The sequence below is a fragment of the Astyanax mexicanus genome, chromosome 3 (assembly GCF_023375975.1).
Source record: "Astyanax mexicanus isolate ESR-SI-001 chromosome 3, AstMex3_surface, whole genome shotgun sequence".
In the NCBI taxonomy this organism is placed as follows: Eukaryota; Metazoa; Chordata; class Actinopteri; order Characiformes; family Acestrorhamphidae; genus Astyanax; species Astyanax mexicanus.
The window spans coordinates 36,641,471-36,663,928 of record NC_064410.1 but is presented as its reverse complement, the minus strand read 5'-3'; the positions used below and the strand labels follow the sequence as shown (position 1 = coordinate 36,663,928).

At 41.4% G+C, this 22,458-nt stretch overlaps 1 protein-coding gene across 2 annotated transcripts in view; it reads left to right on the top strand.

The window, feature by feature from the left end:
• Positions 1–1,461: 1,461 nt before the first annotated feature.
• dtnbp1b (dystrobrevin binding protein 1b) overlaps positions 1,462–22,458 on the top strand; it is a 72,676-nt gene continuing 51,679 nt past the window's right edge. The window contains exon 1 of one of the 2 annotated variants that reach the window (XM_007228518.4): positions 1,462–1,688. In XM_007228518.4, the coding sequence (XP_007228580.3) occupies positions 1,646–1,688 (43 nt within the window). In that variant the 5' untranslated portion in view covers positions 1,462–1,645. The remainder of the gene's footprint in view (positions 1,689–22,458) is intronic. The other variant, XM_007228519.4, reaches the window with a different exon arrangement.

Sequence of the window (22,458 nt, the reverse complement as noted above, 5' to 3'; positions counted from 1 at the left end):
AAATTGGATGGCCTAAAAGTCCAGAGCAGAGTCTGGACTAAGTTTCAAGTGTCTGTTACATTGTAGATACACTGCCTGGCCCAAAAAATGTAAATGATGTGGGGATGATGCTGCAGTTGGTCAGGTCTGGGTTCAGCAACATTATGTTCTTAAAGATTGAGGTGAGCTGACTTTCTGAATATACTGAATATAGACCAGGTTATTCCATCAATGGATTTTTTTTCCCCTGATGGCACGGTTATATTCCAAGATTACAGAATGTCAGGATTCATGGAGCTGGAATTGTGAAAGAGTGGTTCAGGGAGCATGAGATCATCATTTTTACACATGTATTGTTCACCATAGAGTCCAGATCTTAACCTCATTGAGAATCTGTGGGATGTGCTGGAGAAGACTTTGTGCAGAGGTCAGACAGCACTATCATCAATGCTGCAAGATCTTGGTGAAAAATTAATGAAACACTGGATTAAAACAAATCTTGTGACATTGCAGAAGCTTATTGAAACAATGCCACAGTGAATGCGTGCCACAATCTAACATAAAGGCGGTCCAACCAGATATTAGAGTTTGTGATTTTTTATTTATTTATTTATTTATTTTTGAACAGGCAGTGTATTTAGTTCGGTTAGTTTTGGGGCCAAATTGCAATTTAGTAAGCTAAATAAAGAACTACATCCTGTCATCATTACCTACAAGGGCAGATTGGTTTCTAGAATGTGGTCAGTACGGCAAGATGTCATTCCAGGTGTTGTGTCAAATTCAGATTCCCCACAAATATATGACAGCCCTTCACATGCAGAATGAGACTTCCCTTATGTTTTCTTTTATTTAAATAAATAATAATCTACAGTTACAGTAGATACAGGAGTCACACATGTAAGGTTTTGCTCTATACTGCTGCATGAAGCACATGCATGTGAAGGTTCTTTTTCTTTTTTTTCTGTTGTGAAATGGATAATGAAAGCATGCCTTAACTTCCTGCGACTGGTCTGATTAAACAGTAGGAACCAAAATGTGTTTTTTTGTTCCAGACCATGGTTCACAGCAGTTGTACACCTACTATTTGGCCTTTCTGTATATTTATTTAAATAATCACACCCAGTCACCAACATGCCTTTGCACCTCTAACCTAACTGTACTGAAGTTCTGCTATTTGTACAACATTTGTTATAGTGTGAAATTATTTGCTTGTGCTGAGAATTTTAAGTTAAATTGCAGCATAATCAAAACCTTGACTTCATGCAAAACAGCCTGCATGGTCCACTGAGTGTGTTTGTATTTGTGTTTGTTTGAATTGGATTGCTGAGCAGAGAGATGTGCTTATCATTCGTGGCAGCACATCTTCAGCTCTCTCTCTCTATTTATCTGTTCTCTTCTTCTCTCTGTCTCTCTCTCTCTCTCTGATCTCCCCCTCATCCTCAGGTTCTCAGTGGTATGTTCCCAGCTACTCACACTCACGGTGTGTTCTGCCTCCCAGTCAGTAAAACCTTTGCGCTGCCTTCACACACACTCATTCAAACGCACGGCTGTCTCTGGTATAAACTCACGCCACAGCATTGTGTGTGTGTGTGTGTATGTATGTGTGTGTGTCTCAGGATGAGCGTCTTCAGGCTCGCTGCGTGAGGAAATTCTTCGTCCGTCCAGCATGTCTTCCCCAGGCTCGGCCGACAGCAGCAAGAGGAATTCCTGTAAGTCTGCACTTCAGTTCTTCTCTCTGCTCGCCTCTGGTCATCTTATTCACTTGTGGGTGTTGGCAGATGTAAGTGTGGGGGCAGGCAGCCCACTGGTCAGTTTGGCTTTACATATCTACATACATGCAATTGATTTCTATTCTATTCTATTCTATTCTGTGGTCTTCTATGATTTTATGTTCTGTTCTGTATTCTTCAATAATTACTAGTCTACTCTATTCTACTGTATTCTACTTATTTATCCCTATGTATCCATATTCTATTTGTTTACATTATCTTTTGCTGTATTCTATTCAGTTCCATTTTGTTCTAATTTACTTACAGTGTTTTCTAGTCTGTGTTCTATTATTTTGCCCTTCCCTATTCTATTATATTCCTATTCTGCTTTGTTCCATTGTTTTCTAATCAATTATTTGGCTTTTGTTCAAATATCATCTAGTATATATCTTATATATTTTATATATATGTTCTATTTTGCTGTCTTGGGTTCAGTTCTACTGTTTTACAGTTTTTTTCTATTTTGTTTTTTCCTGTTCTATTACTTCCTTTATATTTTCTCCATCCATTATATACTCTCTATATTCTATTTAATTCATTATTTTGTTCTATACAGCTGTTTTTTTCTATTCATTTCTGTTTAAATCTATTCCATTGTTACTCTGTGTTATTCTCTCAAGTTTATTTACTCTCACCACATATGTTCTGTTCTGTTCTATTTTCTTTATAATCTATTACACACACTACATGTATTCTCTTCTATTCTATTTTTATTGTGTGTTGGTTAAGGCTCTGGTGGGCTAGCTAAGGCTTACTGTGTTTAACATATTATATATTAAACCTGTGAATTAAAATAGTGGCGTAGTAGTAGAGTTGAGATGAATTAATGTTTGGTCAGTGCTGCAGGTGTTTTTGAGGAGAATTTTTTTTATCTTTAGGTATACATCTTCAGTAACACTGCTGTAACTGTGAGATTATGCATGGTGTAGTGGGGACACGTATGTGCCCACAACTTTCTGCCTTTTTTAAGCAGATGGAAGAGTGTATGAATATGATTCTGTGGAGTGTGTGGGTACTGGACTGTGTGGGGTGTGAGAGAGCATGGAGCTGAGGAGTGTCAGTGCAGAGCTCTGGGGTGTTTGAGTACAGAACTGGGGTGTGTGAGTACAAAGCTGTGAGGTGTCCGAGTACAGAACTGGGGTGTGTGTGAGTACAGAACTGGGTGGTGTGTGAGTACAGAATTGGGGTGTGTGAGTACCGAGCTGAGTGAGTGTGTGTGAGAACAGAATAGAGGAGGATGTGAGTATGGAGCTGAGGAGTATGTGTACACAGCTGTGGGGCGTGTGAGTACAGAGGTGAGGAGTGTGTGTGTGAATGCAAAACTATGAGGAATATGCAAGTGCAGAGCTGAGAGTATGTGAGTATGGAGCTGAGGGGTGTGTGTGTGGGTTTAAAACTGAGGAGTGCATGTGAGTATAGAGCTGAGGGGGGTGTGAGTATAAAACTGAGGGGTGTGTAAGTATGGAGCTCAGGGGTGTATGTGAGTACCGAGCTGAGGGGTGTGTTTGTGTAAGTATGGAGCTGAGGGGTGTGTGTGTGAGTATGGAGCTCAGGGGTGTGTGTGAGTACCGAGCTGAGGGGTGTGTTTGTGTAAGTATGGAGCTGAAGGGTGTGTGTATGGGTATGGAACTTAGGGGTGCATGTGAGTACAGAGCTGAAGGGGGTGTGGGTATGGAGCTGTAAGAATGTGTGTGAATGCAGAACTAAGGGGAATATGTGAGTACAGAGCTGAGGGGTGTGTATACAGAGTTGTATGTTGTGTGTACAGTGCTGATATGTACAAAGCTGAGGGGGGGTGTAGAGTGTGTATATGGAGCTGTAGGGAGTGTGTGTATAGAGCTGTAAGGTGTGTATATTAAGCTGTAGGGTGTGTGTATATGGAGCTGAATGGTGTGTGTATATGGAGCTGTAGGGTGTGTGTATATGGAGCTGTAGGGTGTGTGTGTATATGGTGCTGTGGGGTGTGTGTATATGGAGCTGTAGGGTGTGTGTATATGGAGCTGTAGGGTGTGTGTATATGGAGCTGTAGGGTGTGTGTATATGGAGCTGTGGGGTGTGTGTATATGGAGCTGTAGGGTGTGTGTATGAAGCTGTAGGGTGTGTGTGTATATGGAGCTGTAGGGTGTGTGTATATGGAGCTGTAGGGTGTATGTTTATATGGAGCTGTAGGGTGTGTGTATATGGAGCTGTAGGGTGTGTGTATATGGAGCTGTAGGGTGTGTGTATATGGAGCTGTAGGGTGTGTGTGTATGGAGCTGTAGGGTGTGTGTATATTAAGCTGTAGGGTGTGTGTATAAGGAGCTGTATGGTTTGTGTATATGGAGCTGTAGGGTGTGTGTATATGGTGCTGTGGGGTGTGTGTATATGGAGCTGTAGGGTGTGTGTGTATGGAGCTGTAGGGTGTATGTTTATATGGAGCTGTAGGGTGTGTGTATATGGAGCTGTAGGGTGTGTGTGTATGGAGCTGTAGGGTGTGTGTATATGGAGCTGTAGGGTGTGTGTATATGGAGCTGTAGGGTGTGTGTGTATATGGAGCTGTAGGGTGTGTGTATATGGAGCTGTAGGGTGTGTGTATATGGAGCTGTAGGGTGTATGTTTATATGGAGCTGTAGGGTGTGTGTATATGGAGCTGTAGGGTGTGTGTATGAAGCTGTAGGGTGTGTGTGTATGGAGCTGTAGGGTGTATGTTTATATGGAGCTGTAGGGTGTGTGTATATGGAGCTGTAGGGTGTATGTTTATATGGAGCTGTAGGGTGTATGTTTATTTGGAGCTGTAGGGTGTGTGTATATGGAGCTGTAGGGTGTGTGTATGAAGCTGTAGGGTGTGTGTGTATATGGAGCTGTAGGGTGTGTGTATGAAGCTGTAGGGTGTATGTTTATATGGAGCTGTAGGGTGTGTGTATATGGAGCTGTAGGGTGTATGTTTATATGGAGCTGTAGGGTGTATGTTTATTTGGAGCTGTAGGGTGTGTGTATATGGAGCTGTAGGGTGTGTGTATGAAGCTGTAGGGTGTGTGTGTATATGGAGCTGTAGGGTGTGTGTGTATGGAGCTGTAGGGTGTGTGTGTATGGAGCTGTAGGGTGTGTGTATATTGAGCTGTAGGGTGTGTGTGTGTATATGGAGCTGTAGGGTGTGTGTATATGGAGCTGTAGGGTGTGTGTGTATAGGGAGCAGTAGGGTGTGTGTGTATGGAGCTGTAGGGTGTGTGTATATGGAGCTGTAGGGTGTGTGTGTATAGGGAGCAGTAGGGTGTGTGTGTATGGAGCTGTAGGGTGTGTGTATATGGAGCTGTAGGGTGTGTGTATATGGAGCTGTATGGTGTGTGTATATGGAGCTGTAGGGTGTGTGTATATGGAGCTGTAGGGTGTGTGTGTATAGGGAGCAGTAGGGTGAGTGTATATGGAGCTGTAGGGTGTGTGTGTATATGGAGCTGTAGGGTGTGTGTATGGAGCTGTAGGGTGTGTGTATATGGAGCTGTATGGTGTGTGTGTATATGGAGCTGAGGGGTGTGTGTATATGGAGCTGTAGGGTGTGTGTGTATATGGAGCTGAGGGGTGTGTGTATATGGAGCTGTAGGGTGTGTGTGTATATGGAGCTGTAGGGTGTGTGTATATGGAGCTGTAGGGTGTGTGTGTGTATGGAGCTGTAGGGTGTGTGTGTGTATGGAGCTGTAGGGTGTGTGTATGGAGCTGTAGGGTGTGTGTATGGAGCTGTAGGGTGTGTGTACAGTGCTGAGTGTTTGGATAAAGAACTATTGGGTGTTAGTACAGAGCTGTATGAAGTGTATATGGAGCTGTAGGGTGTGTGTATATGGAGCTGTATGGTGTGTGTATAGGGAGCAGTAGGGTGAGTGTATATGGAGCTGTAGGGTGTGTGTGTATATGGAGCTGTAGGGTGTGTGTATGGAGCTGTAGGGTGTGTGTATATGGAGCTGTATGGTGTGTGTGTATATGGAGCTGAGGGGTGTGTGTATATGGAGCTGTAGGGTGTGTGTGTATATGGAGCTGTATGGTGTGTGTGTATATGGAGCTGAGGGGTGTGTGTATATGGAGCTGTAGGGTGTGTGTGTATATGGAGCTGTATGGTGTGTGTGTATATGGAGCTGAGGGGTGTGTGTATATGGAGCTGTAGGGTGTGTGTGTATATGGAGCTGTAGGGTGTGTGTATATGGAGCTGTAGGGTGTGTGTGTGTATGGAGCTGTAGGGTGTGTGTGTGTATGGAGCTGTAGGGTGTGTGTATGGAGCTGTAGGGTGTGTGTATGGAGCTGTAGGGTGTGTGTACAGTGCTGAGTGTTTGGATAAAGAACTATTGGGTGTTAGTACAGAGCTGTATGAAGTGTCTATGGAGCTGAAGGAGAGGTGTGTGTGAATACAGAACTACAGGTGCTGTTACAGAGCTGTAGGGTGCGTAAGTACGGAGCTGAGGGGTGTGTGTGTACGGAGCTGAGGGGCGTGTGTACTGAGCTGAGGGATGTATGTGTGTGTAAGTAAAGAGTCTTTTGAGTCCTCAGGGTGTCTCCTGGGGAGAGATGGAGACACTGGCGTGGGGTGGGGGTGTAAGTGTGATCTCAGTGCTGTGATTAATGGAGCACTGGGGCTCACTGTGATCATGACACACACACACACACACACACACACACATAAACTCATTCTTTCATCCACATAAATGTTGCTGAGGCTGCCAGACCACTTTAGCTCAGGCATTGATCAGATCTGCTGCAAAGAATTGCCTCTTTATTACAGCCTCTCTCTCTCTCTCTCTCTCTCTCTCTCTCTCACACACACACACACACACACACACACACACACATGCACACGCTATCTCTCTGTCTCTCATTCTGAATGTATTTAACATTCATAAATTTCAAGTTCATTAACGTATTCATGCTCTCTCTATAAAGTTGAGTCAGGCTGTCACCACCCATTAAACAATGAAAGAAAAAATGGGAATGGTGATGTTCTGAAATCTGACTCTCTTTTACATGCGTGTGCATTATGCATAAGTATGGGCACAACAGGTTATGCTGGTGACTCTTGTGCTTAGAGCTATACCCACCCAACATGCTCATGTGTGGCTCACACATGGGTGCAATGTGACTTAGGTGTGTTTTGGACATGGGCTCTGAGTGGGTTTGTACATATGTCTTTGCTTTACAGTTATGTTTACTAAATGGGCCCCATCATAACATCTTGGCCCAATGTGCAGTGTACAAACTAGATATGGCCCAGGTTTAACCCCTCCTAGTTCCTTCAGTGACATTTATATGTGGAGCCAACATGGAACCAGTGAATAAAACATTTTGTAGGGTCCCAGATGGGCTGCATACACAGACTCCACATAGGCATTTTACCTGGGTATGCTCTGTGTCAGAAACAGATGCACTGAACACTTGTAGGTAAGTTGTAGGTGTTATCTTACTGAGGCTGAATTCTGGGGTCTCAAGGTCTGTTAGTGATTCTATATAGATTCGCCATTACATTTCCAACAAAGTTGTGCAGGCATATAACATTCCTCGATCCACAGTGTCATTCTGGTCCATTCATCACAAAAAATGTGGACCAAAATTATCCTCATGTCCAAGATCTTTTGCCATGTCATATGGAAGCTTAAGAACACTGCATTGACCTGTAGGATATGCTTGTGGGGCCTCCTTAAGTAAATATACAGCTCTAAAACTAATTAAGAGACCACTTCAGTTTCAACATATATTTGAGTAAAATTATTCCAAATAAAAATAGTCATTTAGAGCATTTATTTGCAGAAAATGAGAAATGACTGAAATAACAAAAAAGATGCAGAGCTTTCAGACCTCAAATAATGCAAAGAAAACAAGTTCATATTCATACAGTCTTTGTGTATTTTGGCTTATTCTCCTCCACCAGTCTTACACACTGCTTTTGGATAACTTTATGCCACTCCTGGTGCTCAAATTCAAGCAGTTCAGCTTGGTTTGATGGCTTGTGATAATCCATCTTCCTCTTGGTTATATTCCAAAGGTTTTCAGTTTGGTAAAATCAAACTCGTAATTTTTAAGTGGTCCCTTATATTTTTCCAGAGCTGTAGATGTGATTTCTGCAAAGTCGTTTGGAAATGTGGCAACACAAACAAAGCATCACTGCCACCGTATATCAAGACTATGCTGATGACGTTTGAGGTAGAATAGTTGCATGCTCTCAGTTTCTGCTAGAATGTTTAATTCATCAGAGGATATGTTGTGGGTAAATAGTTTAATATAACCTCAGGTATTCTTGTGGTGTAGGATCTCTCTCTCTCTCACTCTCACTCTCGCTCAGTCAGTCTCAGTTCATCCCTGCGTTCTTCTCTCTTGCTCATGCATCTACAATGCCAGCTTTACTTACCATCCACATTAAATATTAATTAGATTTAAATCAGCATACTGCAGATGGGATTAGCTCCTTTTCTTGGATTTCGTTTATTTCCAGTGCTCTACCTGTTTCCCTCTCTGGATCTTTCCCCCCTCTATGTTTATCTCTTTTTCTCTGAGACTCTGTTTTTTTCTCTTGTTCTCTTGTCTCTTGTTCTGTCTCTCTATCTCTCCCTGTGTCTTACTTGTCTCTCGTTCTGCTTCATTCTCTCTATTTCCTCCCCTGTTTCTGTCTTGTGTATTTTACTGGGATCTTCACACTGTAATTTTTCCATACTGCTGACAGTGGCAGGCATGAATTTCACTTGGAGGCCTGTAATTTGTGTGTGTGTGTGTGTCAGATAAAGAGAGAGAGTAAGAGAGAGAGTGTGAGAGTGTTTGTGTGTGTGGTTTAATCATTCTAGGATCTGTACATATGAAATTTAAACCTGTATTGGGTTTAGTGTTGTACACTGGTATCCCACGGGTATCATTTTATCACTTAAGGTATTGTTTCTACCTTAAATCTAAATCTTAATCTTAAATTACTACCTTAATCTAAAATAACTTCTTATTCAGTAAGTTCCATTAATTATTCAAAATCTACTATGAATGATCTACAAACAATTATGTATTCACTATGATTTTTTCAGGATCTACTTTCCATCCTGTATCTATTCTCCTAATCAGTTCTACTATTACGACTCCGGAAGCAAATTTAGTTAGTTGACTTATTTAATGTTTGAACAAAATATTTGTAGGCGAAACAAGTACACGTATATGTTCGTGAAAGTCGTATAGAAACAATTTCATGTATTAGAGTCTTTGGCGTAGGCCCGTCATCGGCCCAGGGCTTGATACATCTGGGCTCTGCAGATCCTGTCGTACACTGAAGACAGGGCGGAGCCAACCCCCGGGCAACCAAACGGGACCAACCTGGAGGCGGCGGGGAGGGAGGAGGGGAAGAGCGACCAACAGCGTCTGAAATGCAGCAAGGTACTGAATGAGTGATCGTTATTTAAAGCAGAAGAGAAAATCTGATTGGATAGGTAATTAGGTGACGTAGCATTGGAGTCTATAGTAGAACTTACGCTGCGCTTTCATTTCTACTATTACGACTCCGGAAGCAAATTTAGTTAGTTGAATTATTTAATGTTTGAACAAAATATTTGTAGGCGAAACAAGTACACGTATATGTTCGTGAAAGTCGTATAGAAACAATTTCATGTATTAGAGTCTTTGGCGTAGGCCCGTCATCGGCCCAGGGCTTGATACATCTGGGCTCTGCAGATCCTGTCGTACACTGAAGACAGGGCGGAGCCAACCCCAAAAGTATAAATTATAAATATACCCACCGCAGATCTTTACCTGGTTTCTACTTCCTGTAATAGAAAAAAAAAAAATGTTTAATTAATAATAGCATAATACAATGTTACGATTTTATGTTGCACCGAGATTGTGGACAGTGGTGTGTTTTATTTATACCATGAATATCCCCATGCATGAGTGAGTTTATTTATCATTTAACTTGTGAATTGCGTAATGTGAGCACATGCTGGATGCATCTAAATGTGGGTGTTCTGTGCAATAACAAGCAGAGTTAACATGAGTGTAGTGCCCAGTGATGCGCTTGATCGCGCCAACTTTCCATGCTGTTAGTATGGGCCGATGCCCTCGTTCATACATGCGCTTGCTGCGAGCCTTGAGCGGGGAGCGCCCCCGAAGCGCAAGGGCGCGAGCCCTCTTCCATACTCTAGATACTAGCTCGAGCGGGGTGCGCCCCCGAGGGCGTGAGCCCTTATAATTCATTCATTTCATCTTTCGTTATTCTTTTATGCGTAGAGGACGTCCCCGAAAGACATACGGTAGCATGCCTTCTTTCAGTCTTTCGTTCATTCATTGTATTCATCCGATCATACGCGGGGAATGCCACAAATATGTAGGCTGCGTGCCTACCTCATTCTTTTACTTATTTCGTTCATTTGTTCATTCTGTATTCATCGATCATAATATTACCTTGCATTAAATTACGTTTAGCCGACTTTTTGTCTGAAGCGACTAAGATACAGCACAAATATGTTATAAGATAAATACAGAAATAGTAGAAGGAAAACATTATACAATAGGGCCTAAAGGAGGTCAGAGGGAAATAACGGGATAGAGGAGCGAAGGAGGAGAGAAGGAAAATGAGGTTAGAAAGAAAGAGAAGAGGTTATGCGAGGGGTGCGCCCTCGAGCAGTCGAGCCACGGGCTCTACATTCATACACTTGGGCGTCGAGCCCGAAAAGCATGCATTGCTGTTAGTGAGGGCCAAGGGCCAAAACATGCATCTAGGTTGGGCGTTGAGCCCTCATGCGCGGGGACCGCCCCCAAAGCATGCGTTGCTGTTAGTAACGGGCTGCGCGCCCTGTAAAACGCTGAGCGCGGGGTTCGACCCCTGAAAAAACATGCTGTTAGTAACATGCAATAATCCTCATGTCATGTCGTCTGGGCTGTGAGCCCAAGATAAAGAGGAGATTGTCTCCTGGCATGTGTTGATGTAAATGACCACGGGCCATAATGCATTAAGCTATAGGTATAGACATGTGATAATCAGCAGTGTTGGGAGAGCATCACAGATCGTTTTAATACTGGTTAATACTGTTAGTGAAGCATTGAAACAAAAGCAAATGTTGATGTATAATAGATCATTTAAATCGCCGGATTGATGCACAAATTAACATACTCTAAAATATGTAGTACTTCCACCGCCTCCAGTGTTTGCTTATAAATAATACTTACTTAGACAGTGTTGAATGAGCTTGCTGAGCGTTCAGCAGTAGGTCCAGTTCTGGTCTAAGTGTGTGACAGGTGTGCTGAAATTACCCGTCTTCTTCAAGTAGCAAATGGTGACGTCAGCTTCGCTGAGGATGTGGCTGCGTCGTTCCTAAAGAGAGCGACCAGCGTAGCAGGATGGAGATGGTCAGCGTTTCCTAATTGACATTTGACAGGTGAAATCTGACCACTGTTTCGCCATAGGGTAGCTATTAGGTGAAACCAAACAGAGGCGCATAAAGTTTAGAAGAGCGTGAAAGCAGATAGCTGCCCCAGAAGTGAAGACAGAAATAGAAGTGCACTTTTAGTATTTTAATTGTAAAACAGGGCCCTGTTATCTGCAACAGAATGTTTCGCGCAAACAGAAATGAAGGAAGAAGTAGAGCTTAAATCAGACAGCGTGAGGCATTGAACTGATCAAATAAATATTGTCGGCGCGCGCTCGTGAAATGCCTGTGCGCTTAAATCCATAAAAGCTGCCGTATGCAGTGGAAACATAGGGAGAATATATAAGACTTGTAAATTAGATTTATTTCTGTAAATGGCAAGCTATATTAAATTGAGGAAGAGGATTTTTGCAATGCCTTTGAGGAGTAAGCATATAGCTGGATTAGAAAACGAACTCGGATAATCTGACTATTACGACGTTCCTTATTAATTGGCATCGATAATTTTGTAGAGAGAAAGTTTGTTACCAATTATGAAATTAATTTATAATTACTGAGTCCCAGGTAATTAAATTGAGCAATGACATAATCGGAGTGCAGAAAGAACAACTTAAATGAGGATCGTGATCACAGCTTCGCGGTCACAACGTATTTTATTAATAATTTCAGAGAAAATAAAAAGTAATGAAACGCACGCGATCACCACCGATCATTTCGTACAGAACTGAGAGGCAGATCCAGGGGCGAGGGTCAAATTAATAGCCAACAGTCGGCAAACTATCGCCCTTGGAAATAAATACCCAAAACCGACAAACAGAGCGGCGCTCGCACCGAGCGCAGCCGAAGAAACGGCGCCGAGGAGAACAATGAGAAATACCGGACCACAACCAAGAAAGCGAGACTAGAAAAGCCACGAACGACACAGCAAACAGAGAACACACGAAAAGCACCCAAGCGAAATCGCGAAACCAGAGACAGATAAAGATACAGATACATAGATATGAAATAGCCCCAAGGAAATGTAGACATCCAGCAGCAACAGCACGATTCATAAGAAATAAAGAACAGCAAGAATAAAGAAACACACTATACACGGATCAAAACACAGAAGAACAGAAAAGATAAGAAGATTAAATTGAAAAGAAAAGGTAAGAAGAAGATAAGCCGGGAAGCAGGTCAGCAGCAAACAGTTTTAAAACGCAGAGGAAGACATATTCCTTTAAACTAAGCTTTAACAACTAATCCATTTTACAGGTACAATAATTCGTAAGAGTATCAGCAGTACCATTATTATTATTATCATTATGTACGGTTTATATAAATAAATATACCAATAAATAATATACTACAGTTGGACAATTCATTGCACATCAGTTCGTATTCTAGCATTATGTCTAATTAGTACTAGCACCACTAGCATTATTATGAACCATTACATATTTATTTTTCGTGCTTATTCCATGTACAGCACACGATGAGCTGCATTGAAACGTATGAAGGTGCTACAAAATAAAGAGTAACATCGGCATCATTACCATCAATATCACTATTATTAGTACTAATATTACTACCATTACCACTATTAGTACTATCAATATTATTACCATTATGAATACCGTAAACTAGGCAGAGCAGTAGATGTCGCCAACTGCCATCAATAATTTACGGAGCAAAGTGCAAGGAGCAATGACATGGAACGCAAGAGACTGAAAGCACTGAGAAACACAAACATGCACATGATACAAAATATGACGAAGAAGCGAATACGTGAAAACCCAATCATGAGTAACTGCACGTGACAGTAAGGGAGGCGAGGTCGGGGAAGAGACGACGGAAGAAGGAAGCAGTGAGCGGTAGAATGGTAGAATGTAGTCAAAAGTCCGGAAAATCAACAGAACAGCGAACAGAAGACAGAACAGAAAAAAGAAAAAGAAAAGAGGTAGAAGAGCGGCCAGCCATAAGGTCAAGAGACCGCGAAGAGGACCATCCACGCGCCGGGGGCAAACGGGCTTCGGAAGGAAGGCAAAAGAAGAACCTTACCTTGTAGGATGACAGCACGCAAGCGCGGGGAAAACCATAGCAGCATCAGCAGAAACAAACGGCCTACCAAAAGCCGGGCCAGGCACGGCAGTAGCTAAACAGGAGGAGGAAGAGGCCAAGCAGCAGAGGACCCAGGCAGAAACACACGCGGCAGCGCAGCAGCAGATCCAGCAGAAGCGCCAGGTAGGGCAGTAGCAGCAGCAGCAGCAGAGCTGGCAGAAGCGCCAGGTAGGGCAGCAGCAGCAGCAGCAGCAGATCCGGCAGAAGCTCCAGGTAGGGCAGTAGCAGCAGCAGCAGCAGATCCGGCAGAAGCTCCAGGTAGGGCAGTAGCAGCAGCAGCAGCAGCAGATCCGATAGAAGCGCACCAGCAGCGCAGTAGCAGCAGCAGCAGATCCGACAGAAGCGCACCAGCAGCGCAGTAGCGGCGAACGAACCAGGAGCGCGCTAGGCAGCACAGCAACATTAGAAGATCCAGGCAGGAGCGCGCCAGTCAGCTCAGCAAATGTCAAAGTTCCAGGGAGAGCGCGCCAGAGGAGAAAGATACGGGCAGGTCCGCGCCAGCCGCAGCAGCAGCAGAGGCCAGGGGAGGCGGAGCGAAGGCAGAGGGGCCGGGTGAACCGGTGCTCAGTTACAACTTGCCACCCTATCGAACCGCGCTATTCTAGTACACAAATAAAGTAAAAACGCTAGAAAAAGCCCCATATTCAAACATGCTTCAGCAGGAATACAATAAAGCCGAAACAAAATATCGGAGGACAGTTAAGAGTAAGGAGGGGAGACCACAACTTAACAGAAAACCACGAAATAAGAAAACAAACAAAGGCCCCGCGCATGGGCACTGGCGTCGAGAAGCACATCACGACGGGTTGCACAATACGACAGAACACTGCGCTACAGGGAGAGGCAACCCGGAAGCAGATCCACAGCGCTCGTCGACAGCGACCAAACCAGAGTCCGAACTCCACGCCGAGACAGCGACCGCCTGAAGGACCGGGACAGCCGGGGCTTATCTCCGACAGTGGGCTGGGGCGGCGGCGGGACAGAGCAGGAAGGGGTAGAGTAGCGGGCCGCCAGCCAACGGCGCGGCGCGTGGCAAGCAGATTGCGTCTTCCGTGCACAGCCGACCGGACGTGGGGAGCAGCAGCCGTCAGTAGGAGCGGGAGGCGTCCGACGACAAAGCGGCCAGCAGTAGGAGGTTAGCAACAGGAGGCCAACACGAGACGCCGGTCGGACACACTAGAAGCGAGAACGGGACATAAGCGAGAGAACTGCGGACAACGTCAGGAAGAGCGACCAACAGCGTCTGAAATGCAGCAAGGTACTGAATGAGTGATCGTTATTTAAAGCAGAAGAGAAAATCTGATTGGATAGGTAATTAGGTGACGTAGCATTGGAGTCTATAGTAGAACTTACGCTGCGCTTTCATTTCTATTAATCAAGGATCAATATACACAAGAGGACCACTAGTTCTGCATAATGGTTATTTGGTTTGTAGGTAGACTGTTCGTTTCTGTTGCTGAGAACGGTCTCGTCCTAATGACACAGGAAGCTAACTAAAGACAGAAATTAGCCGCTATTGCTGAGCTCATTATCTCTAATTATATCTGCCAGTTTCCCTTTAAAACTCACTCATGAAAATGGCAAACATGAAAATTGCCCAAGCAATCAGATCAAATAAAAAAGATTACAGAAACGGATACTATTAACATTGTCTGCATTGCTGCAAACCCTTCTGACCTGGGATAATCTCACCAGACATTCTGTACAGTCAGTCCTTGCAGTTCCTCCATCGCTGGGTTGCCAGATCTACTCCACAGCTGTCTTCTTTCAGTCAGTTATGGAGTGGAGAGAGCAATTGCTTTAATTGCCTGACAAGTCGGCCTTTGTTCTCCTAATAATAAGGAAAAGTAATTACCTGCAGCATGAAGACTGTGAGCGCTCTGCGGTTCTGCAGTGTTCAGTAACTGTCCGTTACACAGAATTCAGCCTGGATGTGCTGCTCATGGAAGGTCACAGCACATCTCTGACACATTGAGGTTAGCATTATCACACGCACGCACACACACGCACACATGCCCAGTGAATATGAGTATAAGATGACATATATATAAATTGTAGGATCAAACATTATTTTTTTAACATTTTAACCAAGATTAGTGTGTAATTGTTTTGGTCCACTAGAGAGAAAAAAGTACATTTTCGCACCCCAAAAAATCTGAGATCTAGGATAAATTTAAATGGCTATGAATTAGCATTATATAACATTATTGGCAAAGGGCAGGTGATTCAAATTTAACACTCTAAACATAATGAAACATAATGAATGTTTTTATGTATCTGTAGTTGACTGTAGATGTGATTTTTCCCAGAGTTTTTTTGTCTGTTGCATGGACAGTTCTAGCCAGATGCTGCCATCTAGTCACAATCACTGCCACCCACTGCAATGTCAACTGCCCTGAACACAAACAGGAACATCACTAGTACTGTTTTGGGCTTATGGTGTAGTACTGGTGATGGCACACATTTTATCTAAGCACTGTCATTAATTCACTCCATCCTGCGAAGACAGACTGTAGAGTACTGGGCAGTCAGATGTGTTTATTTTTTTTTAATGGACTCTGCTGCATGAATGTATGTGACTGTATAAGAGTCCTGCTCACACAGAAACCTCAAGATTTCCAGGATATTGTATAGTATTTGCAGGCATCAGTGAGCTCCTATTAAAATGCGGGAGATTCTGAACTTTTGTTATCTGCGTTTAGCAAGCTGCCCACCACTCAGGGCATCTGTGCTAACTATATGTCACAGTGTGGGGAGTATGGGGAATATGTTTGTCTTGTCTTGTCTGGATTTATATCGGTATCAACATATAGTCCCTTTAAAAGCATAAATCAGACAGATAAACATTAAATTTAGTCTTTAAACACTATTTGTGATGTGTATCCACACAACCAAATACAAAGAAAGTGCTAGTTTCCTTGTTTATTCCCTTGTTGTCCACCAAATTAGAAGGACAAACATAGAGAGAGATTGGTACTGCCACCTACTGGCTTGGATTATACAAATTCATAAATCATTTATCCAAAAATTGTGGACGTCCCTTCTATATTAACACTACTTTAAATGTAGTTCTTTAAAGTTAAACCTGTTGTGAACACACACATTGTGCACATAGTTTGACTGATTATTGTGGAGGAGAATTGCCAATAGATTAAGACTAGGGGGCTAGAGGGATATAAAGCCCTCCAGTGTTGACCTGTGAAAGTACGATAATAATTTGGAATGATGGTGATTCATCCAATGCTTTGGGGAGGAGTTAGAGAGTTGAGATGAAGTTGGGTGGTGGAATCAATTTTTCACAGCAATCATTTCTTTACTCCAACAGAAACAGGATAATCTTGTTTTTAATTCCTTAATTTCAAAAGAGCAGGTGTCCCGATACTTCCATATATTATATTAGAGTTCATTCATAACATTTAAACTCTCATACAAGACTAAGAAACCCCAATGACAAAAAGTAAAGTTGTAAAAAATTTTAATAATATCTACAAAAGAAATAACACTGTAATATTAGTGGGATTCTGAGGGGGAATATCAGCAGTTTGCTTTCATCTTGAAGGTGTTTGGGGTGAGGTGGGACAGGCTGTGGTGAGACAGACTGTGTGTGCTGGGGCTGTGAGAGTGAGATGTCATTTGAGCTGATGGATATTTGCACACAGCCCAGCTCAGGGAGTTTAAACTCTCTCAGCTCTCTGACTGGAGGAGACATCACACACTCCTCACTCTCCTCAGAGTGTTTCAAACAGCAGCTCATCTCTGCTTTACAATGCAGCCTGCTCTGCATGCAGTTTATTATGATAATGCTAAAACACTTCAGGCAGAAATGTCAATTCCTGCCAATCATTTTCCACATCTGTGTATAAACTGAATATATATATCACACTTTTTCTAGATCTTTAATCAGAAAGATGTCAAAACCCAGCACAGATATACTGTATTTATATCTGTTTCGTCCGTTCAGGTCCAGGACTCATTTGGCCCAACCAAGTCAGCTCAATACCGCAGAACATTGTGTTAATATTCTGTAGAAACTGAATCTGTATCTGAAATAGCCGTATTCAATTTTACTTTTAATGAAATGTTATTGGTCTAATAGTGAATCTTAAATATTTCTGCTCAAAATTTCTAGAAGCTGCATTCAAAAATATTCTTACTCCCTCTTCTCTTCTCCACCTCTTCTCTTCCCTTCTCTTCTCCACCTCTTCTCTTCCCTTCTCTTCTCCACCTATTGTAGTCTTTTTTCTCTTCTCTTCTCCCTTTCTCTTCTATTGATGTCTATTCTCTTAACTCTTTTCTTGTTATCACTTTTCTTTCCTACCTTCTCTACTTATCTCCTTTTATTTTTTTGTCTCCTCCTATTCTCATCTGCCCTTCTCTTATGTTCTCTTCTCTTCTCTTCTTCACCCCTTTTAGTCTTTTTTCTCTTCTCTTCTCCATTTATCTACTATTCTTCTCTATTCTCTTCTGTTTATCTGTTTTTCTTATTCTTTTTCTTTCCTATCTTCTCTACTTATCCTTCTTTTATTTTTTTGTCTTCTCCTCTTCTCGTCTTTTTTCTTGTCTTTTTTCTTTTATTCTTGTATATTCTCTTCTGTTTTTGTCTTTAATTATTTTCTTCTTAGCTTTTCTTTTCTATCTTTTCTACTCTTCTTTTATTTTTTGTCTTTTCCTCTCCTCTTCTCTTTTCTTCATTCTAATCTCTTCTCTCCTCCACCGTTTCTTGTCTCTTTTGTTTCTTTTCTTTCCTATCTTCTGTATTCTTTCTTTTATCATTCTCATCTTAGTACTCTTTATTCTGTTCTCTAAACACACATTTTAATGCCTTGTTCACGGTAGATGATATTAAATATGAATAATATTTAAACTAGCTTTGTGCATTAAGGACTATGCCTACACTCATCTCATTTCCTCACATGATCTTTCACTCTGGGTTGAGAAAAAAGCATTTAGCAGTTTATAAAGACAGACGCTCATATGTTCATAAAAAGTGCTGCAGATGTTCCTGATTTATGGGCCTGTGCAGGTTGGCCTGTTTTTGTCTATGATTTCATCAGCCTTTACTTGAAGTGCAGAGGAAACTGCAATGCTTCAGTGCTATTTTTAACTTCATTCATTTATACTTATTTCTTTTACTGCCAGCTTTGAGAAAGAGAGGTGTGATGGTGATAATGAATCTGAGTATAAAGTAAGGCCCGGGTCTCCTCTACTGAATGTGGCTTTGTATGTTACACCTCCATACACTCAGTGTCCTGTAGATTCTAAACAGAAGAATAGGTGAGAGAAAGAAAAATCTTTCTTAATAAGATATAGATACTTATTCTGTATGTCTTTATATGGAGGTTGGTAATGGCAGTGATTTACATAACTTACTAAAAAAAAACCTCTAGTGTTTCTCAAGCAAACCAAACAACTTTTTTCTGTAGAATCTTAAAACAAATGTATAAATATATGAAATATATATATATGCTTTAGGTCAGAGCTTGCATCTCAACTCCAACATCTGTGGCGTGTGAAAGTGTTAGCTTTTTGCCTTATATGTGGCGTTATCCACTATAAAATTTTGTTTAATTTAATAGTTAATAATGTAAAAATTTGGAGTAAATGGGCATTGTGGAGATTGGAGTGTTAAGAAAATATGGGTGGAGTACAGGAGTGCTAAAGGCTAAGCACCAACTAAATAACCTCTCTAAAGATTGCACATTATTTTAGCTTATTAAAATGTAAGCGTGAATTAAAATGAAAATTACATATTTAATTTACTTCAAAACTGATTAATTCAAGTAAATTGACAAAAAACACAGAGGGGTGGAGTAATAAAATGGTAAAAAGATGTAGTAGAGTAAATGGGCATTTAGGAAATGGAGGTGGAGTATTGGAGCATTAAGGAGATGTAGTGAAGTAAACAGGCATTAAGGAGATGAAGGAGGTGGAGTAATAAAGTGTTAAGGAGATGCAGTGGAGTAAACAGGTATTGAGGAAATGGAGGTGGAGTATTGGATGTTAAGGAGATGTAGTGGAGTAAACTGGCATTAAAGAGGTGGAATTATAAGGGGTTAAAAAGATGTAGTGGAGTAAATGGGCATTGAGGGAATGGGGGTGGAGTGTTGGAGTGTTAAGATGATATAGTGGAGTAAATGGACATCGAGGAGATGGGGTGGAATATTGAATGTTAAGAAGATATAGTGGAGTAAACATGCATTGAGGAGATGGAGGTGGAGTATCAAATGTTAAGAAGATGTATTGGAGTACATGGGCACTGAGGAAATGGTGTAGAGTAATGGGGTGTTAGAGTAAACAAGCATTGAGGGAATGGGGTGGAGTGTTGGAGTGTTAAGATGATATAGTGGAGTAAATGGACATTGAGGAGATGGTGTGGAGTAATAAGAAGATGTAGAGTAAACAGGTATCATGGAAATTGGCGTGGAGTGTTGAAGTGTTAAGAAGATGTAGTAGAGTAAACAGACATTGAGAAAATAGGGGTGGAGTATTGGAGTAATAAGGAGATGTAGTAGAGTAAACAGGCATTGAGATGTAGTGGAGAAATGGACATTGAGGAGATTGGGGTGGAGTAATAAGTTGTTAACGAGATGCAGTGGAGTGAACAAGCATTGAGGAGATGGAGGAGGACTATTGAATGTTAAGGAGATTGAGTGGAGTAAACAGGTATTGAGAAAATAAGGGTGGAGTATTGGGGTGTGAAGGAGATTTAGTAGAGTAAACAGACATTGAGAAAATAAGGGTGGAGTATTGGGGTGTTAAGAAGATTAAAAGGGCCTTAAAGAGAAGGGGGTGGAGTAATAAGTTGTTAAAAACATGTAGCAGAGTAAACAGGCATTGAGGAGGTGGAAGTAGAGATTTGGAGGGTTATTGTGTTTATTATTATAATGTGTGTATTAGGGTGGTGCCATTTCGTATAATACACAAAAATTTCGCCTACATTATTGTGAACGATATTATACCTGGGAATATCATGTCATATTATCCACCCCTAATTATCCCATCAGGATACTACTTTTTTTTTTTTGCTGTTTTTAGCAAAAGAAAATTTCACACTGTCCTCTTTTCCCATTATATATCAGATTATATATGTCCAGTATCATTTATTTTACATTAATCCTGGACTTCTGTTACAAGCCTGATAATTCTTATTTTTAATATCTCTGTTAGGGGTGTATGCAGTAATACAATGTAATGTTCATTTTGTTGCAGTAGTGTATTCTTGAAATAATTTCTTTTCAAATCGCCATGAGTGTCGTTATCGCAAAAATACCAGGAAATATTGTGATACTATTTTAGGGCCATATCGCTCACCCCTAGTGTGTATTATTACAGTGTGTTTAAAATGATAGTGTGTAATTGTCATGATCACTGTGTTCATTATGAATGACTTCGGGGCTTTATTAGCATAATACTCCAGCCTGTCGCTGCTGCTTCATTACAGACCCCGCTAGCTGAACCTTGACATGCCTGTCTCTGCTTGTTAGATAACTTCTGCCACACACATCTGCATATTCAAATCAACAGAGAGGACCTGTGCCCTTCTCTTTTATACATCTGCCCTGACCCGACATTAATGCTCTGCAACTACAGCCTAATATGAGGCTAATATACACAGTCTGGAATTCATTTACACACAGAAATGATGCTGTAGATAACTGTTGCTTTAATGAAAGACTGTGAGATGGAGGACTAGACTGTTTGGTTTGTATGTCTGTATAGTGTAAACCAAAGAGACAGGGGATTGCATTAGAGAAAAGGTACACAGGGCTGCATCTAATGGAGTTATATAATCATATCTCTTGCACAAAAAAAACAGACAAACAACCCTAAAATAACATGAACCTGGAAAAAAAAATGGAAGTGCAGTGGTCAGCATAAAATTTTAATTCCTGCCCTGCGGAGTAAACAAAACAGCATCTCCTGTTTTTATTGCTTTTGCACAGCTTTAAATAAAGCATTGAGTCACATATGTAATCCAGCACCAGCATCTGAAAATTTGCCCTAATCATAATATCAATACAGCAGTTTATGGCAGATACACTTCTGTCAATGTGTGTACCTATACACCGATGAGTGTATTGGTGGATTCACTGTCATGTGGTGCTGCTTTCCAGGCTGAGAGAGTAATGTGCATCATCCAGCATGCAGCACACATGCTCTAATAGTTGGATTCTTATTGGTTATGTATTATTATTTATATATGCAGCTAAATCAGAGCAGAAAGTGCTGCACTCTGGAGCATATGTTTTCTAATACTGACCCCTGCCTGTCTCTACGTCTGCTCTGAGCAGCACTGTAGGCCACTATAGTCCTACTGCCCTGCACATTTTCGTGTTTCTCCTGTTTTGACACACTCAAGACAGAAGAAACCTTACTCAAACCTTAGTCCATAACTACTAACTGTCCCGTACTGTCCCGTGACTTTTGCCATGCCTACACAACTTTGGAAACAGAACGTCATCATCCCAGTTCTTCTTAAACCCTCATTAAGGCCTCGCCCGAACTGTGATAATTCACATCGCCTTGTCATGAACACACGGGCCAGTGTTCAGCCTTAACTACAAGATAACACCTTACAATGTATACAGGTGAGATGTAGCACTTCATGATCAACCATTTCTCCTTTTTGGGGGAAGTCCATTATTTCCTTTATTTTTTTAAGTCATTTTATTTTACGTGTTTTCACAAATTAAGAAATATACCACAATAATATAATATACCAAAATGTAAAAAATAAATAAAATAAAATAACTGAGGGAGAAGTGGTTGGTATACATTACCATTAAAAAGTAAGGACACACCCTAAATTCTGTATGTTTTTATTATTTAAAAATAACAACTGCATTGTACATTTTTACTAAAGTCATCCAAACTATGAAGAAAAAATATGGAATTATTTAGTGAAAAAAAGTGTTAAACAAAGTCAGAAAATTACTTGAAGAAATGAAGGTCAGTCTATCTGAAAAAAAAAAACTTTGAAAGTATCCTCAACTGCAGTCGCAAAGACCATATGATGATGAAACTGGCTCTCATCAGGAACACCCCAGAAACGGAAGATTAAGAGATACTGTTTTTTTATTGCTGTTTTTCTATTGGAAAAGTTCAATTTCTATACTGCTCTCTTACGACTGTTATATGTGGTATATAAGTGTAACATGGCTGGTGGGGAAAAGAATTAACCACACACACTCAAAAAAACAACACCACCTAATCTAACACCATTAGTTCTGCAGCTTCAGTGTTTTTTTAGGCCCTACTGCACA